This window comes from Odocoileus virginianus, unplaced genomic scaffold (genome assembly GCF_023699985.2).
Source record: "Odocoileus virginianus isolate 20LAN1187 ecotype Illinois unplaced genomic scaffold, Ovbor_1.2 Unplaced_Scaffold_1, whole genome shotgun sequence".
Classification (NCBI taxonomy): domain Eukaryota; kingdom Metazoa; phylum Chordata; class Mammalia; order Artiodactyla; family Cervidae; genus Odocoileus; species Odocoileus virginianus.
Window position 1 is genome coordinate 612,406 of NW_027224263.1, and position 22,461 is coordinate 634,866.

General features: G+C 37.5%; 1 protein-coding gene across 7 annotated transcripts in view; it reads right to left on the reverse strand.

The window, feature by feature from the left end:
• NUP62CL (nucleoporin 62 C-terminal like) overlaps positions 1-22,461 on the reverse strand; it is a 75,498-nt gene that overhangs the window by 32,668 nt on the left and 20,369 nt on the right. For 2 of the 7 annotated variants that reach the window (XM_070462171.1, XM_070462166.1), the window contains exon 1: positions 5,037-5,932. The exons of 1 other annotated variant lie outside the window; for it this stretch is intronic. In XM_070462171.1, coding sequence (XP_070318272.1) covers positions 5,037-5,053 — 17 coding nt within the window. In that variant the 5' untranslated portion in view covers positions 5,054-5,932. Of the gene's footprint in view, positions 1-5,036; positions 5,933-22,461 lie in introns of those variants that run through there. 4 more of the 7 variants (XM_070462172.1, XM_070462173.1, XM_070462167.1 and 1 more) reach the window with 4 other exon arrangements.

A 22,461-nucleotide genomic window follows, 5' to 3' on the forward strand; every position in this document is an offset into this window, starting at 1 on the left:
GCAAACTAGAAAAAGAAGGGAACTTCTTACACGTGATTAAGGGTATTTATGAAAAACTTACAGCTAACATCATTCTTAATAGTGAAAGACTGAATATGGATGTCTGCTCTTACCACTTCAACAATACATAGGAAGTTTTTGCCATGACAATTAAGCAAGAAAACAATTAAAGGACACCAGATTGCAAAGAAGAAATAAAATTATCTCTATTAACAGATGATATGATCATAAATACATAACAACCTAAGGAATCCATAAAAAAATCTATTAGAACAATAAACAAGTTCTGCAAAGTTGCAAGATACAAGATCTTTATAAAAATAAATTACAATTTTATATATTATCAATATATAGATAACAATCCAAAAATGAAATTAAGAATATTTCATTTATGATTATTCAAAATGAATAAAATAGTTATGAACAACCCTAACAAAAGAAGTGCAAGCCTTGTATCCAGAAAAACAAAATATTACTGAGAGAAAGACATCCTAAATAAATGGAAAGATCTCATGTGCATGGATCAGAAAATTTTATATTGTTAAGATGGTGTGGTAGACAGAAAAATGGTCCCCCAAAGATGGTTACATCCTAATATCCAGAGACTGTGAACACATTACCTTATTTGACAAAAGAGATTTTATAGATGAGGTAATGGTTAAATTGGTTAAGTAACTTGATATAGGGAGTTTATCCTGGATTATCCAGGTAAGCAAAACTAAGGACATGAATCCTTAAATGTAGAGATCCTTTCCAGGCTGTGGTCAGAAGAAGATGGTGACTAAACAAGAATGGTCAGAAAGATGCAAAGTTGTTAGTATAAATGGCCACCTAACACTTGAAATCATACTTAATGTCATCAGTCATTAGGGACTTGCAAATCAAAACCACAATGAGATACTATTTCATAGCAACTAGAATGGCTAAGGGCTTCCCTTGTGGCTCAGCTGGTCAAGAATCCGCCTGCAGTGCAGGAGACCTGAGTTCAATACCTGGGTTGGGAAGATCCCCTGGAGAAGGAAAAGGCTACCCACTCCAGTATTCTGGCCTAGAGAATTCCATGAACTGTATAGTCCACGGGGTCACAAAGAGTCAGACACAACTGAGCGACTTTCACATTAAAAAATAAAAAAGAATGGTTAAAGTAAAAAAGACATAATATCAAGTGTTGGCAAGGATATGGAGAAATTGGAAATCTCATGCAATGTTGATAGAAATGTAAAACAGTGTAATCTCTTCAATAAAACTGTATGGCACTTTCTCAAAGTGTTCAACATAAAGTAACCATATGACCCAGTAATTCCACTCCTAAGTACACAAACAAAAGCTATGATAATATAGATCCACACTGAAATATGTATATGAATGTTCACAGCAGCATTATTCATAACAAAGGATGAAAGAAATCAATCCAAATGAATATCAACTGGTGAGACGATGAATGAAATGTGGTATATTAATACAATAGAATTTTATTTGGCCATAAAAAGGAAAAGAAGTATAGATATATGCTAAAACATGGATGAGCCTTGAAAACATGCTAAGAGGCTAATCACAAAATACCATATATTGTATGATTCTATTTGTATGAAATGTACAGAACAGAGCAGTCTATAGAGACAGAAAGCAGATTTTGTGGTTTCCAGAACTGGGGTGAAGAAAGAATGGGCAGTGACTGCTAAGGTGCATGGTGTTTCTTCAGTGGATGATGAAAATGTTGTAAAACTGACTTCAGTAATGGTTGCATAACTCTGTGAATATCCTAAAAAACAATTAACTGTGCACTCTAAATGGGTAAATCATGTGGTATGTGAATTATACAATAAGTCTGTGAGAAAAAATAATAAATAGAAATCTGGAATAAAGTTTCAGAAAACATTACTTGGCCGCTTGCTTGAAATTTTAAAATAAAAACTATAAAAGAAATAAAGTTTGAGAAATCAAGTACATAAAGACACAAATAAGATTAACTGGTTAACAGAAAACAGTTTATCTTTTCATCCTCACTATAGATCACTGCACAGGGCACATGATACTAAGTGCTCAAAAAATATTTGTGCTGAATTGAACCAACCGTTTCCAGACTCCAATACATAATTACAGATATTCTTCTTCCTTTTTAAAAGGGAAAAAAGTGCTTAATAAGTAACCGCATTTGAATCTATTGCTGCCTACATCCAACTGTTAAACAATTCATGACAATAAATAAGACCCTGCTATCCAAAACATGTAGGGCCACTGGGGGTTTGGGGAAAGGGAGGAGATGCTGGGAAGGAATTGGGAACATTATCACTTACCTCCAACTATCATGGGGAATTTCCCTGGTGGCCCAGTGACTAAGACTCTGAGTCCCCAATGTGAGGGGCCTGGGTTCAATCCCTGGTCAGGAAACTAGATCCCGCATGCAGCAACTAAAGATCCTGTGTGCCACAACTAAGACCCAGTGCAGCCAAATAAATAGATTAATTTTAAAAACTGAAGTCTATTATACAGAGTGAACTAAGTCAGAAAGAAAAACACCAATACAGTATATTAACACATATATATGGAATTTAGAAAGATGGTAATGATGACCCTATATGCAAGACAGCAAAAGAGACACAGATATAAAGAACAGACTTTTGGACTCTGTGGAAGAAGGCAAGGGTGGGATGATTTGAGAGAACAGCATTGAAACATGCATATTACCATATGTGAAAGAGATCACCAGTCCAAGTTCAATGCATGAAACAGGGCACTCAAAGCTGGTGCACTGGGACAACCCTGACTGGATGGGATGTGGAGGGAGGTGGGAGGGGGATTCAAGATGGGGGATGCATGTACACTCATGTCAATGTATGGCAAAAACCACTACAATATTGTAAAGTAATTAGCCTCCAATTAAAATAAATAAATTAATTAAAAAAAAAACAAATGGAGAGATATTCCATGTTCCTGTGTAGGAAGAATCAATATTGTGAAAATGACTATACTACCAAAAGCAATCTACAGATTCAAATGATCCCTATCAAATTATCAATGGCATTTTTCACAGAACTAGAACAAAAAATTTCACAATTCATATGGAAACACAAAAGACCCCGAATAGCCAAAGCAGTCTTGAGAAAGAAGAATGGAGCTGGAGGAATCAACCTTCCTGACTTCAGATTATACTACAAAGCTACAGTCATCAAGACAGTATGGTACTGGCACAAAAACAGAAATACAGACCAATGGAACAAGATAGAAAGCCCAGAAATAAACCCATGCACCTATGGGTACCTTATTTTTGACAAAGGAGGCAAGAATATACAATGGGGCAAAGACAGCCTCTTCAATAAATGGTGCTGGGAAAACTGGACAGCTACATGTAAAAGAATGAAATTAGAACACTTCCTAACACCATACACAAAGATAAACTCAAAATGGATTAAAGACCTAAATGTAACACAGAAACTATAAACAACTCTTAGAGGAAAACATAGGCAGAACACTCGATGACATAAATCAAAGCAAGATCCTCTATGACCCACCTCCTAGAGTAATGGAAATAAAAATAAAAGTAAACAAGTGGGACCTGATTAAACTTAAAAGCTTTTGCACAGCAAAGGAAACTATAAGCAAGGTGAAAAGACAACCCTCAGAATGGGAGAAAAATAGCAAATGAAACAACTGACAAAGGATTAATTTCCAAAATATACAAGCAGCTCATACAGCTCAATGCCAGAAACACAAACAACCCAACCGAACAGTGGGAAAAGACCTAAACAGACATTCTCCAAAGAAGACATACAGATGGCTAACAAACACATGAAAAGATGCTCAACATCACTCATTATTAGAGAAATGCAAATCAAAACCACAATGAGATATCACCTCACACTGGTCAGAATGGCCATCATCAAAAAGTCTACAAACAATAAATGCTGGAGAGGATGTGGAGAAAAGGGAACACTCTTGCACTGTTGGTGGGAATGTAAATTGATACAGCCACTATGGAAGATGGTATGGAGATTCCTTTAAAAACTAGGAATAAAACCACCATATGACCAGCAATCCCACTCCTAGGCATATATCCTGAGGAAACCAGGGTTAAAAAAGACACATGTATCCCACTGTTCATTGCAGCACTGTTTACAATAGCTAGAACATGGAAGCAACCTAGATGTCCATCGACAGATGAATGGATAAAGAAGCTGTGGTACATATACACAATGGAATACTACTCAGCCATATAAAGGAACACGTTTGAGTCAGCTCTGATAAGGTGGATGAACCTAGAGCCTATTGTACAGAGTGAAGTGAGTCAGAAAGAGAAAGATAAATATCATATTCTAATGCACATATACAGAATCTAGAAAAATGGTACTGAAGAATTTATTTACAGGGCAGCAGTGGAGAAACAGACACAGAGAATAGACTTATGGACATGGGGAGAGGGGAGGAGAGGGTGAGATGTATGGAAAGAGTAACATGGAAACTTACATTACCATATGTAAATAGATAGCCAATAGGAATTTTCTGTATGGCTCAGGAAACTCAAACAGGGGCTCTGTTAGAGCGGTATCAACAGGGGTTGATATAGCGGTCGGATGGGGAGGCAGGTGACAGGGAGGTTCATAAGGGAGAGGATATATATACACCTATGGCTGATTAATGTTGAGGTCTGACAGAAAACAGCAAAATTCTGTGAAGCAATTATCCTTCAATAAAATAATAAAAAGAAAAAAATTTAAATGGTTGCATTGTATTATTAAAAATAAAATGTATATCATAGAATATCCCTATGTTTCATTTAAGAGAAGCACCACATGTATAACATATATATTTTTAAAGAAATAACCAATTATCACAAAGGTGTTTTAATATTTCTAAATCAATACCTATCAGTGAGACTAAATTTTCATCATGGGTTTAATGGTTACTTTAGTTTCTTCACTTGAAATTGCCTATTCATATCATCTACCCATTTTCTCATTGGATTAATGTCTTCTTATTACTGATTTTTAATAAAAGTATATATCAAAGCTATTTAGTCAAATGTTGCAAGTACTTACCAACCACAGTTTGTCATTTGCTTTTCTTATTTTGTTTTTATTTTTTATGTAGTCAAATCTTTCCACCATTTTCTCCTTTATGGTTTATGCCTCCATATCATGCTTCAAAATTCCTTCAAACATATGAAATGTTCAACCTCATTTTTAGGAGAAAATCACAAATTATATCTACCTTTAGAACAATTTTACCTAATATATGGGAAGAAATTAAAAAAAAAAAAACTAGTAATCCACTGTTTGAGGACACTGTGAAGAAAGGGGCAACGTCTGTGATTTCTAATGGGAGTGTAAACTGGTATAATCCCTATGGAAAATAAGTGGCCAATGTTTTAAAAAGTACAAATGCATCTATCTTTTGAACCAGTAATACTTCTTTTGGAAATTTATCTACAAAGATACACATCTGTAAAATGACATGTAAAATGATATCCATTGCACCACTGTTTATATTAGCAGAAGAGGAAACAACCCAAACACCCGCCAGCAAGGGGCTAGATAAACTATAGTGCATGCAGACAATGTATGATGCTATAAAAATTCCGAGGAAGCTCTCCATATACTGACTGATGTGAAAAGAGATACAAAATGTTTAAAATAAGTGTATAAGCTTTAAGTTTGAAAAGCAAGGTACAGTGTGTAGAATATACTATTATTTATATTTTTAAAAAAAGCAGAGGGCTAAGAATATATATTTTTATTTGCTAGCAAAGCCATAGAGAAACTTTGGAAGGATATATACAATTACAGTGGTTAGCTGAATAGAAGGGGGCAGGGGGAGGGAGTAATACAAGGTAGATGGGGGACAGTATACTTATTTATACTATACAGTCTTATTTACAGTCTTATTCTTGAACCATTTCACTGACTATATTATATATTTTTAAATTATACTTCAATAAATGGTCCTCTCTCCAACCCAACAATTATTATTTATACATGTTCATATTCATATTTATACAATTTAAATATTTATGGTTTCATTTTCTAGCTTTAATTCACCTAGCATTTCTTTCAGTTAATCTCTTTAGGCAAAACATAACCCACTTCCCCCAAATCACCTGGCTAGCCTGCTACTGCAATTCATTTATTCACTATTCCATCCTCTCTCTCCAGAATGGAAATGTCATCTTCATAAACCCAGGTTTGATTCTGTACTTTAAAATTTTTCACTGATTTTTTTTCTGTCCTTGTTCTACAAGAGACTTCCAATTACTGAAGCACTTGAACTCATTTATTTTTATATTAAATATTTAAATTTACAGTCAGATAATAAACTTACAATATATTTTCATGTTTTTCTACAAGCAAGCTGTCATTACTTTCCTTAAAAAACAAGAGATGACTAATCTCAAGCATTTATCCCCTCCATTTAAACTTTAGAATCCTGTCGAGACTCTCCTTCTTTTCCTTCCCCCAAAGATTCCCACTGTAGTTTTATAAGAATCATATTAAATGCATCAATTAATTTGGAGCGAAATGACATTCTTATACTACTGAGTCTGTGCATTCTTCATTTATTCATGTCTTCTCTTATATGCCTCAGTAAACTTTTATGGTTATCTTCATATAGGTTATGCATATTTTTAAAGTTCACTCTTAGGTAGGTACTTCATACTTCTGGTTGAAATTGTTAATGGGAACTTCCTCCATTATATTTCCCAATTACTACTGTTTAAACATGGGAAAGCTACTGTTTTTTGCATTATTTATTTAGTAACTGGCTGCATTACTGAAACCTCTTCACTAGCACTAATTAAATTTACACTTGATTTATGCCCATATTTTAAAATCTTGATCATGTGTCTCAGATACTGGCATAATTTCAGGAGCTTGACCTTAAATCAAATACCCAGAGGTAACTAAGGAAACAAATGCCATTTAATATGACTTGCTTTCAAGCTAAAGCCTTACTCTTTATTGAAGAGGTTTCAGTAATACGGGCCAGTTACAAAATAAATAATGCAAAACCAAGAGCTCTTTTTTTAAAAAACAGTCTCATTTTCCTAATCATAGGACTAGAGCAGAGTTTTTCAACATGGCACTGGTGACAATGGACCTGATAATTCTTTATGGCAGAGGGCTGTCCCATGGTAAGATATAAGGCTTGTATATTTCGTCTTGTCCCTTTTCCTAAACCCCTCGTAACTTCCTAAGTAAGGAGAGAGACAGAAGCTTATTTGGGTTTTCTTCACAGTTCCAGAAACAGCTCCAAGAACAATAAAGGTTTCAATCACACCTGATTTATGTTAATGAGGTGAACTTTAGAAAGCCCCTCAGGTGGAGAGGCTGGTTACCAGAGGAACCAACAAGGTGATTCAGTTCAGTTCAGTCCAGTTCAGTTCAGTCACTCAGTCGTGTCCAACTCTTTGCGACCCCATGAATCGCAGCATGCCAGGCCTCCCTGTCCATCACCAACTCCCGGAGTTTACTCAAACTCATGCCCATAGAGTCAGTGATGCCATCCAGCCATCTCATCCTCTGTCATCCCCTTCTCCTCCTGCCCCCAATCCCTCCCAGCATCACGGTCTTTTCCAATGAGTCGGCTCTTCGCATGAGGTGGCCAAAGTACTGGAGTTTCAGCTTCAGCATCAATCCTTCCAATAAACACCCAGGACTGATCTCCTTTAGGATGGACTGGTTGGATCTCCTTGCAGTCCAAGGGACTCTCAAAGAGTCTTCTCCAACACCACAGTTCAAAAGCATCAATTTTTCGGCGCTCAGCTTTCTTCACAGTCCAACTCTCACATCCATACATGACCACTGGAAAAACCATAGCCTTGACCAGATGGACCTTTGTTGACAAAGTAATGTCTCTGCTTTTTAATATGCTATCTAGGTTGGTCATAACTTTCCTTCCAAGGAGTAAGTGTCTTTCAATTTCATGGCTGCAATCACCATCTGCAGTGATTTTGGAGTCCAAAAAAATAAAGTCTGACACTGTTTCCACTGTCTCCCCATCTATTTCCCATGAGGTGATGGGACCAGATGCCATGATCTTAGTTTTCTGAATGTTAAGCTTTAAGCCAACTTTTTCACTCTCCTTTCACTTTCATCAAAAGGCTTTTTAGTTCCTCTTCACTTTCTGCCATAAGGGTGGTGTCATCTGCATATCTGAGGTTATTGATATTTCTCCCAGCAATCTTGATTCCAGCTTGTGCTTCATCTAGCCCTCAGCATTTCTCATGATGTACTCTGCATATAAGTTAAATAAGCAGGGTGACAATATACAGCCTTGACGTACTCTTTTTCCTACTGGAACCAGTCTGTTGTTCCATGTCCAGTTCTAACTGTTGCTTTCTGACCTGCATACAGGTTTCTCAAGAGGCAGGTCAGGTGGTCTGGTATTCCCATCTCTTTCAGAATTTTCCACAGTTTGTTGTGATCCACACAGTCAAAGGCTTTGGCATAGTCAATAAAGCAGAAATAGATGTTTTTCTGGAACTCTCTTGCTTTTTCAATGATCCAGCAGATATTGGCAATTTGATCTCTGGTTCCTCTGCCTTTTCTAAAACCAGCTTGAACATCTGGAAGTTCACAGTTCACGTATTGCTGAAGCCTGGCTTGGAGAATTTTGAGCATTACTTTACTAGCGTGTGAGATGAGTGCAATTGTGCAGTGGTTTGAGCATTCTTTGGGATTGCCTTTCTTAGGGATTGGAATGAAAACTGATATTTTCCAGTCCTGTGGCCACTGCTGAGTTTTCCAAATTTTCTGGCATATTGAATGCAGCACTTTCACAGCATCATCTTTCAGGATTTGAAATAGCTCAACTGGAATTCCATCACATCCACTAGCTTTGTTCGTAGTGATGCTTTCTAAGGCCCACTTAACTTCACATTCCACCATGTCTGGCTCTAGGTGAGTGATCACACCATTGTGATTATCTGGGTTGTGAAGATCTTTTCTGTATAGTTCTTCTGTGTATTCTTGCCACCTCTTCTTAATATCTTCTGCTTCTGTTAGGTCCCTACCATTTCTGTCCTTTATCGAACCCATCTTTGCATGAAATGTTCCCTTGGTATCTCCAATTTTCTTGAAGAGATCTCTAGTCTTTCCCATTCTGCTGTTTTCCTCTATTTCTTTGCATTGATCTCTAAGGAAGGCTTTCTTATCTCTCCTGGCTATTCTTTGGAACTCTGCATTCAAATGGGAATATCTTTCCTTTTCTCCTTATGCTTTTCGCTTCTCTTCTTTTCACAGCTATTTGTAAGGCCTCCTCAGACAACCATTTTGCCTTTTTGCATTTCTTTTCCATGGGAATGGTCTTGATCCCTGTCTCCTGTACAATGTCACAAACCTCCATCCATAGTTCATCAGGCTCTCTATCAGATCTAGTCCCTTAAATCTATTTCTCACTTCCACTGTATAGTCATAAGGGATTTGATTTAGGTCATACCTGAATGGTCTAGTGGTTATCCCTACTCTCTTCAGTTTAAGTCTGAATTTGGCAATAAGGAGTTCATGATCTGAGCCACAGTCAGCTCCCGGTCTTGTTTTTGCTGACTGTATAGAGCTTCTCCATCTTTGGCTGCAAAGAATATAATCAATCTGATTTCAGTGTTGACCATCTGGTGATGTCCATGTGTAGAGTCTTCTCTTGTGTTGTTGGAAGAGGGTGTTTGCTATGACCAGTGTGTTCTTTTGGCAAAACTCTATTAGCCTTTGCCCTGCTTCATTTTGTACTCCAAGGCCAAATTTGCCTGTTACTCCAGGTGTTTCTTGACTTCCTACTTTTGCATTCCAGTCCCCTATAATGAAAAGGACATCTTTTTTGGGTGTTAGTTCTAAAAGGTCTTGTAGGTCTTCATAGAACCGTTCAACTTCAGCTTCTTCAGCGTTACTGGTTGGGGCATAGGCTTGGATTACCGTGATATTGAATGGTTTGCCTTGGAAACAAACAGAGATCATTCTGTCATTTTTGAGATTGCATCCAAGTACTGCATTTCAGACTCTTCTGTTGACTATGATGGCTACTCCATTTCTTCTAAGGGATTCTTGCCCACAGTAGTAGACATAATGGTCATCTGAGTTAAATTCACCCATTCCAGTCCATTTTAGTTCGCTGATTCCTAGAATGTCGACATTCACTCTTGCCATCTCCTGTTTGACCACTTCCAATTTGCCTTGATTCATGGACCTAACATTCCAGGTTCCTATGCAATATTGCTCTTTATCAGCATCAGACCTTGCTTCTATCACCAGTCACATCCACAACTGGGTATTGTTTTTGCTTTGGCTCCATCCTTTCATTCTTTCTGGAGTTATTTCTCCACTGATCTCCAGTAGCATATTGGGCACCTACCGACCTGGGGAGTTCCTCTTTCAGTATCCTATCATTTTGCCTTCTCATACTGTTCATGGGGTTCTCAAGGAAATAATACTGAAGTGGTTTGCCATTCCCTTCTCCAGTGGACCACATTCTGTCAGACCTCTCCACCACGACCCGACCGTCTTGGGTGGCCCCACACAGCATGACTTAGTTTCATTGAGTTAGACAAGACTGTGGTCCTGTGATCAGATTGGCTAGTTTTCTGTGATTATGGTTTCAGTGTGTCTGCCCTCTGATGCCCTCTCGCAACACCTACCATCTTACTTGGGTTTCTCTTACCTTGGATGTGGGGTATCTCTTCACAGCTGCTCCAGCAAAGCACAGCCGCTGCTCCTTACCTTGGACAAGGGGTATCTTCTCACGGCCGCCCCTCCTGACCTTGAACGTGGAGTAGCTCCTCTCGGCCCTCCTGTGCCCGCGCAGCAGCTGCTCCTTGGAGGTGGGGTAGCTCCTCTCGGCCGCCGCCCCTGACCTCAGGCGTGGGGAAGCTCCTCTCGGCTGCCGCTCCTGCGCTGTCGCAGCCTGGTATTCTCGGTCATTACCCTTGACCTTGTGCTTCTGCGCAGTCCGTCGCAGCCAACGCGCTTCAACTTTTAGCCTAACCCTCTGACCTCCCAGGAGAGGAGAGGAACTGGAGACTGAGTTCAATCATCAGAGGCAAAAGACTTAATCATTTATGCAAACATAATGGAACCTCCATCAAAACCCTAAAGGAAGGGGTTTGGAGAGCTTCTGGGTTGGTGTAGGTGCTAGGAGGGTGCTGGTGCCTGGAGAGGACACGAAAGATCTGTGCTGATCTCCGATACTCAGCCTTACAGCATCTCTCTATTTGGCTGTTCCTAAACTGCAGCATTTATAATGAGCCAAAAATTGTAAGTCAAGTGTTTTCCAGAGTTCTTTGAGGTGGTGAGCATCATAACTGAACTGTAGAACTCCCAGCTGGTGTCTGGAGAGTTGGGAGAATTAGTTGGTATGGTAAGAACTCCCACATATTTGGTATCAAAAGTGTTGTGTGTTGAGGACAGTAAAAATTTCCTTTATGTGCATTGCGAAGTATTAAGCAGCATCCCTGGGCTATACCCACTAGATGCAGGAACACTTACACAGTTTGGAAAACCAAAAATGTTTCCAGAGGGACCTCCCCAGTGGTCTACTGGTTAAGAATCCACCTTCTAATGCAGGGGACGAGTTTGATCCCTGGTCATGGAACCAAGATCCCATATGCAGAGTGGCAGCTAAGCTCACATGCCATAACTAGAGAGAAGCCCCAGGGCCCCAGTTAAGACTCAACGTGGCCAAAAATAAATAAATAAATAAATAAATAATATTATTTTAAAAGATTGTCTCCAGATAATGCCAAACATCCTCTGGGAGAGGTGGCGAAAACTGCCTCCACTGGACAAGAGGAAGAGTTCAGTATCACAATTTTCTCCATCTAGTGCTATAAAGATAACAAAATCAGCCTTAATGTCTTCATGTTTATGAACACAGGAAAATATCAGCTATCTTAATAAATTGTTGACCATAGAAAGTAAGCATGATTTTTTTAACAGAATAGGGGAAGGTGGCCTTACAAGATAGTGGCACTTGCTACAATAACAAAATGGTGATACTAGAACAAGAAAGGACAGATCAATAGAACAAAATAGGATGCCCAGAAGCAGAACTAACCATATATAATAATTTGGTGTATGAGGAAGGCAGCATCTCAAATCAATAGGGAAAGAATGGCTATTTAATAAAATACAACGGTTTAATTCACTGATCATTTAGAAAAAATTAGATTCCTAAAAATGTTCAAGTAATCAATAAGAAGGCAGGAAATTCCTAAAAATATAAAACATAAAAAAACAAAAAGAATTAAATCATAAGATGAAAAATGTCTATACAAAGAAGTCCAGAGAGAGAAATTCAGAAGAATGAAAGATTTGAAAACATGAAAATTTAAATCTTAAGGATTTCCATTTCCAGGAAAATGTACTTTTCCCTATTCCTCCTCCTACATACAGCTAAAACCCCTGGACATTATATATAAAACAAACAAGAAAACCCTGAAAGGTGGAGACAAGAAGGCAAATTAGCTAGGGATCTTGAGAACCAAGAAATATTGTGGTAATGAATTCCATAGGTTTTCTTTCTGTCTTATACTTCCCAGGCATGGAGTTGAATAGGCTGGCCAGCAAGAAACAACAATGGGTATAGAAAAACAAAACCCAACAAAAGCCTGCTCTTTAGACAAAAGACAGAGACAGACCAATAAGACAGAAAACTTTTAGACAATAACCACTCTCCAGTAACCAAACACCACAGAAAAAAAGTGTGGTCTCACAACCTACCTATCCCAGAGAACAGCAAGTGAGGAGCCTAAACTTCTGTCACTGTGAAGCTACAGTGAGGTTTCTCAACATCCCAGCCAGGATAGTATCAGAGGAGGTCAAGTAGGGAGCCAAGATGTCATCTCTGCCAGCAGTGAATGAACCATGTCCTCACAGTGTCAGGGCAAACCACATCAGAAGCAGGAACTCCCACTCCCACCCAGCAGGAACTAGCAGACCTTTGCTTCGGGTAGCAATGGAGACGAACTGGGGGAAACAATGTTCTACTCCCAGCTTACAGTAACACAGCGAAACAATTCCTTCTCATGCCAAATAAACCCAGCTAAAGCAAAAATCTTCTATCTGATTTAGAGTCTCATAACATGATCCAACCAGTCCATCCTGAAGGAGATAGGTCCTGGGTGTTCATTGGAGGGACTGATGCTGAAGCTGAAACTCCAATACTTTGGCCACCTCATGCGAAGAGTTGACTCATTGGAAAAGACCCTGATGCTGGGAGGGATTGGGGGCAGGAGGAGGAGAAGGGGACAACAGAGGATGAGATGGTTGGATGGCATCACCGACTCGATGGGCATGAGTTTGAGTGAACTCCAGGAGTTTGTGATGGACAGGGAGGCCTGGGGTGCTGCGATTCATGGGGTGGCAAAGAGTCGGACACGACTGAGCAACTGAACTAACTAACTAACTAACATGATATGTCCAGGTTTCGGTTAAAAATCACTCATCCTACCAAGAACCAGAAAGATCTCAGGTGGAATTTTAAAAGACAATACCAAGATGACAAATGTTAAAGCATCCATGATAAAAATGCATCAAAAAGAAATTACGAACACACTTAAAACACAAGAAAAAATAGCCTTAGCAAAAAAAAAAAAAAAAAGAAGAAGAAGAAGAAACAAAAGTCTCTACAGAGAAACAGAAGACAGAAAAAAGAGCCAAGTGGAAATTCGAGATAACCAGGTAACCAATAACCAAAATGCAAAGTTAAAGCCAAGCAAAAGGAATCAGCAGTCGACTAGAGGGGATATCCTAGATTAGTGATCTTGATGACAGAATGATAGGAATCCACACCAAGACACTTAATAGTAAGTAAATTTCTGAAAATTAAAGTCAAAGAAGAAATATTGAAAACAGCAAGAGAATAATGGCATCTGACCTATAGAGGAAAAATTATTTGAATGACAAATAGTTACAAGAACTGAGGTCCATCCATACCATGGAACACCATGAAGTAATAAAACAAAAACCACACATGTAACAATCTGGATGATCTAAAGAAAAGTATACTGAGTGAAAAAAGCCATTCCCAAAAGATCATATGCCATATGATTCCATTCATACAACATTTTAATTTATTTATTATTTTTGGTTGCACTGGGTCTTCATTGCTGTGTGTGGGCTTTCTCTAGTTGTGGAGAGTGGGGGCTACTCTCTGTTGTGGTGTGCAGGCTTCTCACTGTGGTGGCTTCTCTTGTTGCAGAGCACAGGCTCCAGGCATATGGGCTTCAGTATCTTCAGGGCATGTGGGCTCCACAGTTGTGGCTCGCAGGCTCTAGAGCATGGGCTCAGTAGTTGTGGGCACACAGGCTTAGTTGCTCTGCGGTATGTGGAATCTTCCTGGACCAGGGATTGAACCTGTGTCCCCTGCACTGGCAGGTGGATTCTTATCCACTGCACCATCACAGAAGCCCCATATAATATTTTGGCAATGACAAAATTATAGTAATGGAGAACAGATTAATGGCTGCCAAGATTAAAGAGTATGGGAGCAGTAGAAAAGTAGGTGTTGCTATCAAAGGGTAAAATGGGGAATCCTAGTAGTGAGAAGAACTATTCTATATCTTGACTACCAGTATCAACATCCTGGTTGTGATACTGTACTATAGTTTTGCAATATGTTATCACCAGAAGAAAATGGACAAAGGGGATGTGGGTGGGATCTCTGTATTTTTTCATACATACATACATTTCTCATACATGAGAATCTATAATTATGTCAAAATAAAAAGTTTAATTTAAAAATTTAAAATCTTTTAATATCCATAAAATTCTAAGAAAAATAAAACAAATAATTAAAATAAAACAAAAAAAAATTATTTTGGAGGTGGAGGGGAACTACATCTGTCTTCACTAATGTCTAGCAGAAATTGAGCATTTCCCTTAATTATAAAGGTAAACAAATCACAAAGGTTAGCAGTAGCTGTGATTTTTGTCACCAACAGAAATCACAGGTATGAAAATACTTCTTATTCAAATATCAGAGTTAAAATGTTGCAACTGCATATAAACAAGAAAAAAGATAAGCACCATATTAGAAAACTGAGCAGGGAAATCCCTGGCGGTTGAATGCTTAAGACTCCATGCTGTCACTGCTAAGGGCTCAGGTTCAATCCTGGGTCAGGGAATTAAAATCCCACAGGCCATGCAGTATGGCCAAAAAAAAAAAAAGAAAAAAGAAAGAAAGAAAACTGAGCAATGAAAGATACAAAAAGGGAAAAGGGAATTCATTCAATTCCCACTCTCTTCCCCACACAAACATATACCAAAAGAACACAAGTACAATTAATCAATAATTTGAAAAGAAGTCAGTCTTACTAATAATTAAAGAAAATGTAGATGAACACGATGCTGTGATACTATTTTCAGTGTTAAACTACCAAAGCTTAAAATACAAACAAACAAAAGGGATAATATCCAACGTATTTAATACTGCAGGGAAATGTATACTTTCATAAAAATAACAAACATAGCTAATATTTATTGAGTACCTATTACATGCATGTCAGGCAGGGTTCTAAGCATTTACTTTATTTATTTATTTATTTACTTTATTTATTTATTTTACTTACTTACCCAATCCTTACAACAACCCTACAAGGTAAAATGTTGAGCACTCATTACTCATTATCAGAGAAATGCAAATCAAAACCACAATGAGGTACCATTACACGCCAGTCAGGATGGCTGCTATCCAAAAGTCTACAAGCAATAAATGCTGGAGAGGGTGTGGAGAAAAGGGGAACCCTCTTACACTGTTGGTGGGAATGCAAACTAGTACAGCCACTATGGAAAACAGTGTGGAGATTTCTTTAAAAACTGGAAATAGAACTGCCATATGACCCAGCAATCCCACTTCTGGGCATACACACCGAGGAAACCAGATCTGAAAGAGACATGTGCACCCCAATGTTCATCGCAGCACTGTTTATCATAGCCAGGACATGGAAGCAACCTAGATGCTCATCAGCAGACGAATGGATAAGGAAGCTGTGGTACATATACATCATAGAATATTACTCAGCCATTAAAAGAATTCATTTGAATCAGTTCTAATGAGATGGATGAAACTGGAGCCCATTATACAGAGTGAAGTAAGCCAGAAAGATAAAGACCATTACAGTATACTAACACACATATATGGAATTTAGAAAGATGGTAACGATAACCCTATATGCAAAACAGAAAAAGAGACACAGATGTATAGAACAGACTTGTGGACTCTGTGGGAGAAGGCGAGGGTGGGATGTTTCAAGAGAACAGCATTGAAACATGTATATTATCTAGGGTGAAACAGATCACCAGCCCAGGTTGGATGCATGAGACAAGTGCTCGGACCTGGTGCACTGGGAAGACCCAGAGGGATCGGGTGGAGAGGGAAGTGGGAGGGGGGATCGGGATGGGGAATACATGTAAATCCATGGCTGATTCATGTCAATGTATGACAAAAACCACTACAATATTGTGAAGTAATTGGCCTCCAACTAATAAAAATAAATGAAAAAAAAATGTTGAGCACTTATTGATGAGCAAACCAAATATTAAGAGATTAGAGTAATTTTTCCAAGGTCAGAGGGCTAGTAAATATCAGAGACAAGATTCAAACATTTATTTTGTAGCTATTTTTTGATAACAGATATGTATTACTTGTAGCATCAAAAATTCATTTATGTATAATTAAAATAATGCCCCCCAAGGTAGTGACCAACTATTCTAGCATCATAATGATTTTAATACTTTACTTCATCTCTTTGTGTCCTACAATGCCAAACCAATCAATTAAAATTGGTTCAATTATCACTATTACAAATTATAAATAAGCTATTTCTCTATTATCTATAATTGTAAAAATACTTTACCTTTTCGGTTGTTTCTAAAAGCTCTGAAATCATGACTATGAATATGTAATTTAATAAAATATACCATAAAGTAAAATACTTAAATATTTCACTCAGTTCTAAAATATCTGAGGCATTTACAATAAAACCATGCTTATATGGCTTATAAACAAGTACTTTTTATTAACTGCATTTTGCTTTAGCAAGATCCTAAATGTCTTCTCATTAATTTCCAGTTAGGTTAAATGTATTTTACTGAATCCTACTTATTTAGAAACTATAACCCATGCATGTAAGGTGTCTCTACTAGCCTAAATATTTTACCATTTCCCAACTATGCCATATAACTCACTTTATTATTGCATCATTATTTTAATATTCTCTAAAATTTTATACTACTGCAAAAAAATGTTCTTTCCTGTTCCATTGTACCTCCTGATAAATTTCATTGCGGAAGTTTTATTTTTAAAAAGGAAAACAGAACATAGCAGCAGATTGTGAAAAAATATATACTTGGTAAATACAAGCATTAAGCAAGTTGAACAAAACACTTCAGTGTAACTTTATTATTATAGAGGCCAATTTGTCTAGACTACTCATTCTCATAAGGTTGTAACTTTCCCCCTCAAACATTCCTTGGTTCTAAACCTAATACTGCAAAGTCAGAAGTAGTAGTTTAGGTTTAATTTCTATCACATTTTTCAATACTACTAATCTCACAAGAGAAGGAAGTCATATTTGGATGAGTTCAATCAAATTAGAATCTCAAAATCAATCTTCTTGTGCTTCTCCATTAGAGAGCACAGTTCAAACCCTACCAGTGGACTGTTCGCTGAAAAGAGCAATTGATTTTGTAGCAATTGTTCCACTAGATGCCCATGTAGCAGGAGTGAAGAGTAATCCTACAAATGCTGCATTCCTCATCAAGACTATATTGAAACTGGTACAACCAGTCGGCAGTGCACTTCCACCAATGTGATTAAGAAGCCTGTTGCAGTTGCATAGGCTCTGAGTAACAGAGCTAGCAGGGCCAAAAACAAAAGGAGTGGATGCTGTTACCTGGGGTGATAGGTCTCTGCTTGTTTTAGCATTAATATGGATGCTGGCACCCAGCCTAAGTGAAAGTCTCTCAGTCATGTCCGACTCTTTGTGACCCCAAGGACTATACAGTCCATGGAATTCTCCAGGCCAGAATACTGGAGTGGGTAGCCTTTCCCTTCTCCAGGGGATCTTCTGAACCCAGGGATCGAACCCAGGTCTCCCACATTGCAGACAGATTCTATACCAGCTGAGCCACAAAACCCAGGTTCGATTCCTGGGTTGGGAAGATCTGCTAGAGAAGAGATGGGCTACCCACTCTGATATTCTTGGGCTTCCCTTGTGGCTCCAAAAACAATGAGAAATTTTTTTTAATTGAAGGATAATTGCTTTACAGAATTTTGTTGTTTTCTGTCAAACCTCAACATGAATCAGCCATAGGGTATATATATATATCCCCTCCCTTTTGAACCTCCCTCCCATCTCCCACCCCATCCCACTCCTCTAGGTGATACAGAGCCCCTCTTTGAGTTTCCTGAGCCATATAGCAAATTCCTGTTGGCTATCTATTTTACATATGGTGATGTAAGTTTCCATGTTACTCTTTCCATACATCTCACCCTCTCCTCCCCTCTCCCCATGTCCATAAGTCTATTCTCTATGTCTGTTTCTCCATTGCTGCCCTGTAAATAAATTCTTCAGATACCATTTTTCTAGATTCTGTATATGTGCATTAGAATATGATATTTATCTTTCTCTTTCTGACTCACTTCACTCTGTATAATAGGCTCTAGGTTCATCCACCTCATTAGAACTGACTCAAATGTGTTCCTTTTTATGGCTGAGTAATATTCCATTGTGTATATGTACCACAGCTTCTTTATCCATTCATCTGTCGATGGACATCTAGGTTGCTTCCATGTTCTAGCTATTGTAAACAGTGCTGCAATGAACAGTGGGATACATGTGTCTTTTTTAACCCTGGTTTCCTCAGGATATATGCCTAGGAGTGGGATTGCTGGTCATATGGTGGTTTTATTCCTAGTTTTTAAAGGAATCTCCATACCATCTTCCATAGTGGCTGTATCAATTTACATTCCCACCAACAGTGCAAGAGTGTTCCCTTTTCTCCACATCCTCTCCAGCATTTATTGTTTGTAGACTTTTTGATGATGGCCATTCTGACCTGTGTGAGGTTGATATCTCATTGTGGTTTTGATTTGCATTTCTCTAATAATGAGTGATGTTGAGCATCTTTTCATGTGTTTGTTAGCCATCTGTATGTCTTCTTTAGAGAAATGTCTGTTTAGGTCTTTTCCCACTTTTTGATTGGGTTGTTTGTTTTTCTGGCATTGAGCTGTATGAGCTGCTTGTATATTTTGGAAATTAATCCTTTGTCAGTTGTTTCATTTGCTATTATTTTCTCCCATTCTGAGGGTTGTCTTTTCACCTTGCTTATAGTTTCCTTTGCTGTGCAAAAGCTTTTAAGTTTAATCAGGTCCCACTTGTTTACTTTTGTTTTTATTTCCATTACTCTAGGAGGTGGGTCATAGAGGATCTTGCTTTGATTTATGTCATCGAGTGTTCTGCCTATGTTTTCCTCTAAGAGTTGTTTATAGTTTCTGTGTTACATTTAGGTTTTTAATCCATTTTGAGTTTATCTTTGTGTATGGTGTTAGGAAGTGTTCTAATTTCATTCTTTTACACATGTAGCTGTCCAGTTTTCCCAGCACCATTTATTGAAGAGGCTGTCTTTGCCCCATTGTATATTCTTGCCTCCTTTGTCAAAAATAAGGTACCATAGGTGCATGGGTTTATTTCTGGGCTTTCTATCTTGTTCCATTGGTCTGTATTTCTGTTTTTGTGCCAGTACCATACTGTCTTGATGACTGTAGCTTTGTAGTATAATCTGAAGTCAAGAAGGTTGATTCCTCCAGCTCCATTCTCTTTCTCAAGACTGCTTTGGCTATTCGGGGTCTTCTGTGTTTCCATATGAATTGTGAAATTTTTTGTTCTAGTTCTGTGAAAAATGCCATTGATAATTTGATAGGGATCACATTGAATCTGTAGATTGCATTTGGTAGTATAGTCATTTTCACAATATTGATTCTTCCTACCAGGAACATGGAATATCTCTCCATCTGTTTATGTTGTCTTTGATTTCTTTCATTAGTGTCTTATAATTTTCTGTGTACAGTTTCTTTTGTCTCCTTAGGTAAGTTTTTTTTTTTCCTTAGGTAAGTTTTTTCCTAGATATTTAATTCTTTTTGTTGCAACAGTGAATGGGACTGATTCCTTAATTTCTCTTTCTGATTTTTCATTGTTAGTATATAGAAATGCAAGTGATTTCTGTGTATTGATTTTGTATCCTGCAACTTTGCTAAATTCACTGATTAGCTCTAGTAATTTTCTGATACTGTCTTTAGGGTTTTCTATGTACAGTATCATGTCATCTGCAAACAGTGAGAGTTTTACTTCTTTTCCAATCTGGATTCCTTTTATTTCTTTTTCTTCTCTGATTGCTGTAGCTAGGACTTCCAGAACTATGTTGAATAATAGTGGCAAAAGTGGACATCCTTGTCTTGTTCCTGATCTTAGGGGGAATGCTTTCAGTTTTTCACCATTGAGAATAATGTTTGCTGTAGGCTTATCATATATGGCCTTTACTATGTTGAAGTAGGTTCCTTCTATGCCCATTTTTTGAAAGTTTTAATCATAAATGGGTGCTGAATTTTGTCAAAGGCTTTTTCTGCATCTATTGAGATGATCATATGATTTTATCTTTCAGTTTGTTAATATAGTATATCATGTTGATTGATTTGCATATATCCTGCATATTCCTGCAGACCTGGAATAAACCCAACTTGATCATGGTGTATGAGCTTTTTGACGTGTAACTGAATTCTGTTTGCTAAAATTTTGTTGAGGATTTTTGCATCTATGTTCATCAGTGATATTGGCCTGTAGTTTTCTTTTTTTGTGTTGTCTTTGTCTGGTTTTGGTATCAGGGTGATGGTGGCCTCATAGAATGAATTTGGAAATGTTCCTTCCTCTGCAATTTTTTGAAAGAGTTTTAGAAGGATAGGCATTAGCTCTTCTCTAAATGTTTGATAGAATTCTCCTGTGAAGCCATCTGGTCCTGGGCTTTTTTTTTGGGGAGATTTTTGATCACAGCTTCAATTTCAGTGCTTGTAATTAGGGTTGTTCATAATTTCTATTTCTTCCTGGTTCAGTCTTGGAAGATTGAACTTTTCTAAGAATCTGTCCATTTCTTCCAGGTTATCTATTTTATTGCCATATAGTTGTTCATAATAGTCTCTTATAATCCTTTGTATTTCTGCATTGTCTGTTGTAACCTCTCCTTTTTCATTTCTAATTTTGTTGATTTGATTCTTCTCTCTTTTTTTGATGAGTCTGGCTAAAGACTTGTCAATTTTGTTTATCTTCTCAAAGAACCAGCTTTTAGTTTTATTAATCTTTACTATTGTTTCTTTCATTTCTTTTTCATTTATTTCTGCTTGGATCTTTATTTCTTCTACTAATTTTTTTTTTTTTTTGTTGTTGTTGTTCTTCTTTTTCCAGTTGTTTTAGGTGTAAAGTTAGGTTGTCTATTCGATGTTTTTCTTGTTTCTTGAGGTAGGATTGTATTGTTATAAACTTCCCTCTTAGAACTGCTTTTTCACTGCATCCCATAGGTTTTGAGTTGTCATGTTTTCATTGTCATTTGTTTCTAGAAATTTTTAAATTTCCCTTTTGATTTCTTCAGTAACCTGTTGGTTATTTAGAAACGTGTTGTTTAATCTCCATGTGTTTGTGTTTCTTACACTTTTTTCCTTGTAATTGATATCTAGTCTCATAGCATTGTGGTTGGAGAAGATGCTTGATATGATTTCAATTTTCTTAAATTTACTGAGGTTTGATTTGTGACCTAAGATGTGGTCTATCCTGGAGAATGTTCCATGTGCACTTGAGAAGAAGGTGTATTCTTCTGCATTTGGATGGAATGTCCTGAAGATATCAATGAGATCCATCTCATCTAATGTATCATTTAAGACTTGTGTTTCCTTATTAATTTTCTGTTTTGATGATCTGTCCATTGGTGTGAGTGGGGTGTTAAAGTCTCCTACTATTATTGTGTTACTGTCAATTTCTCCTTTTATGTCTGTTAGTGTTTGTCTTATGTATTGAGGTGCTCCTATGTTGGGTGCATAGATATTTACAATTGTTATGTCTTCCTCTTGGATTGATCCCTTGATCATTATGTAGTGTCCTTCCTTATCTCTTGTAATCTTTATTTTAAGGTCTATTTTGTCTGATATGAGGATTGCTACTCCAGCTTTCTTTTGCTTCCCATTTGCATGGAATATATTTTTCCATCCTCTCACTTTCAGTTTGTATGTGTCTTGAGGTCTGAAGTGGGTTTCCTGTAGACAGCATATATATGGGTCTTGTTTTTGTATCCACTCAGCCAGTCTATGTCTTTTGGTTGGAGCATTTACACTGTTTACATTTAAAGTAATATTGATATATATGTTCCTATTGCCATTTTCTTAATTGTTTGGGGTTGATTTTGTAGATCTTTTTTCTTCTCTTGTATTTCTTGACTA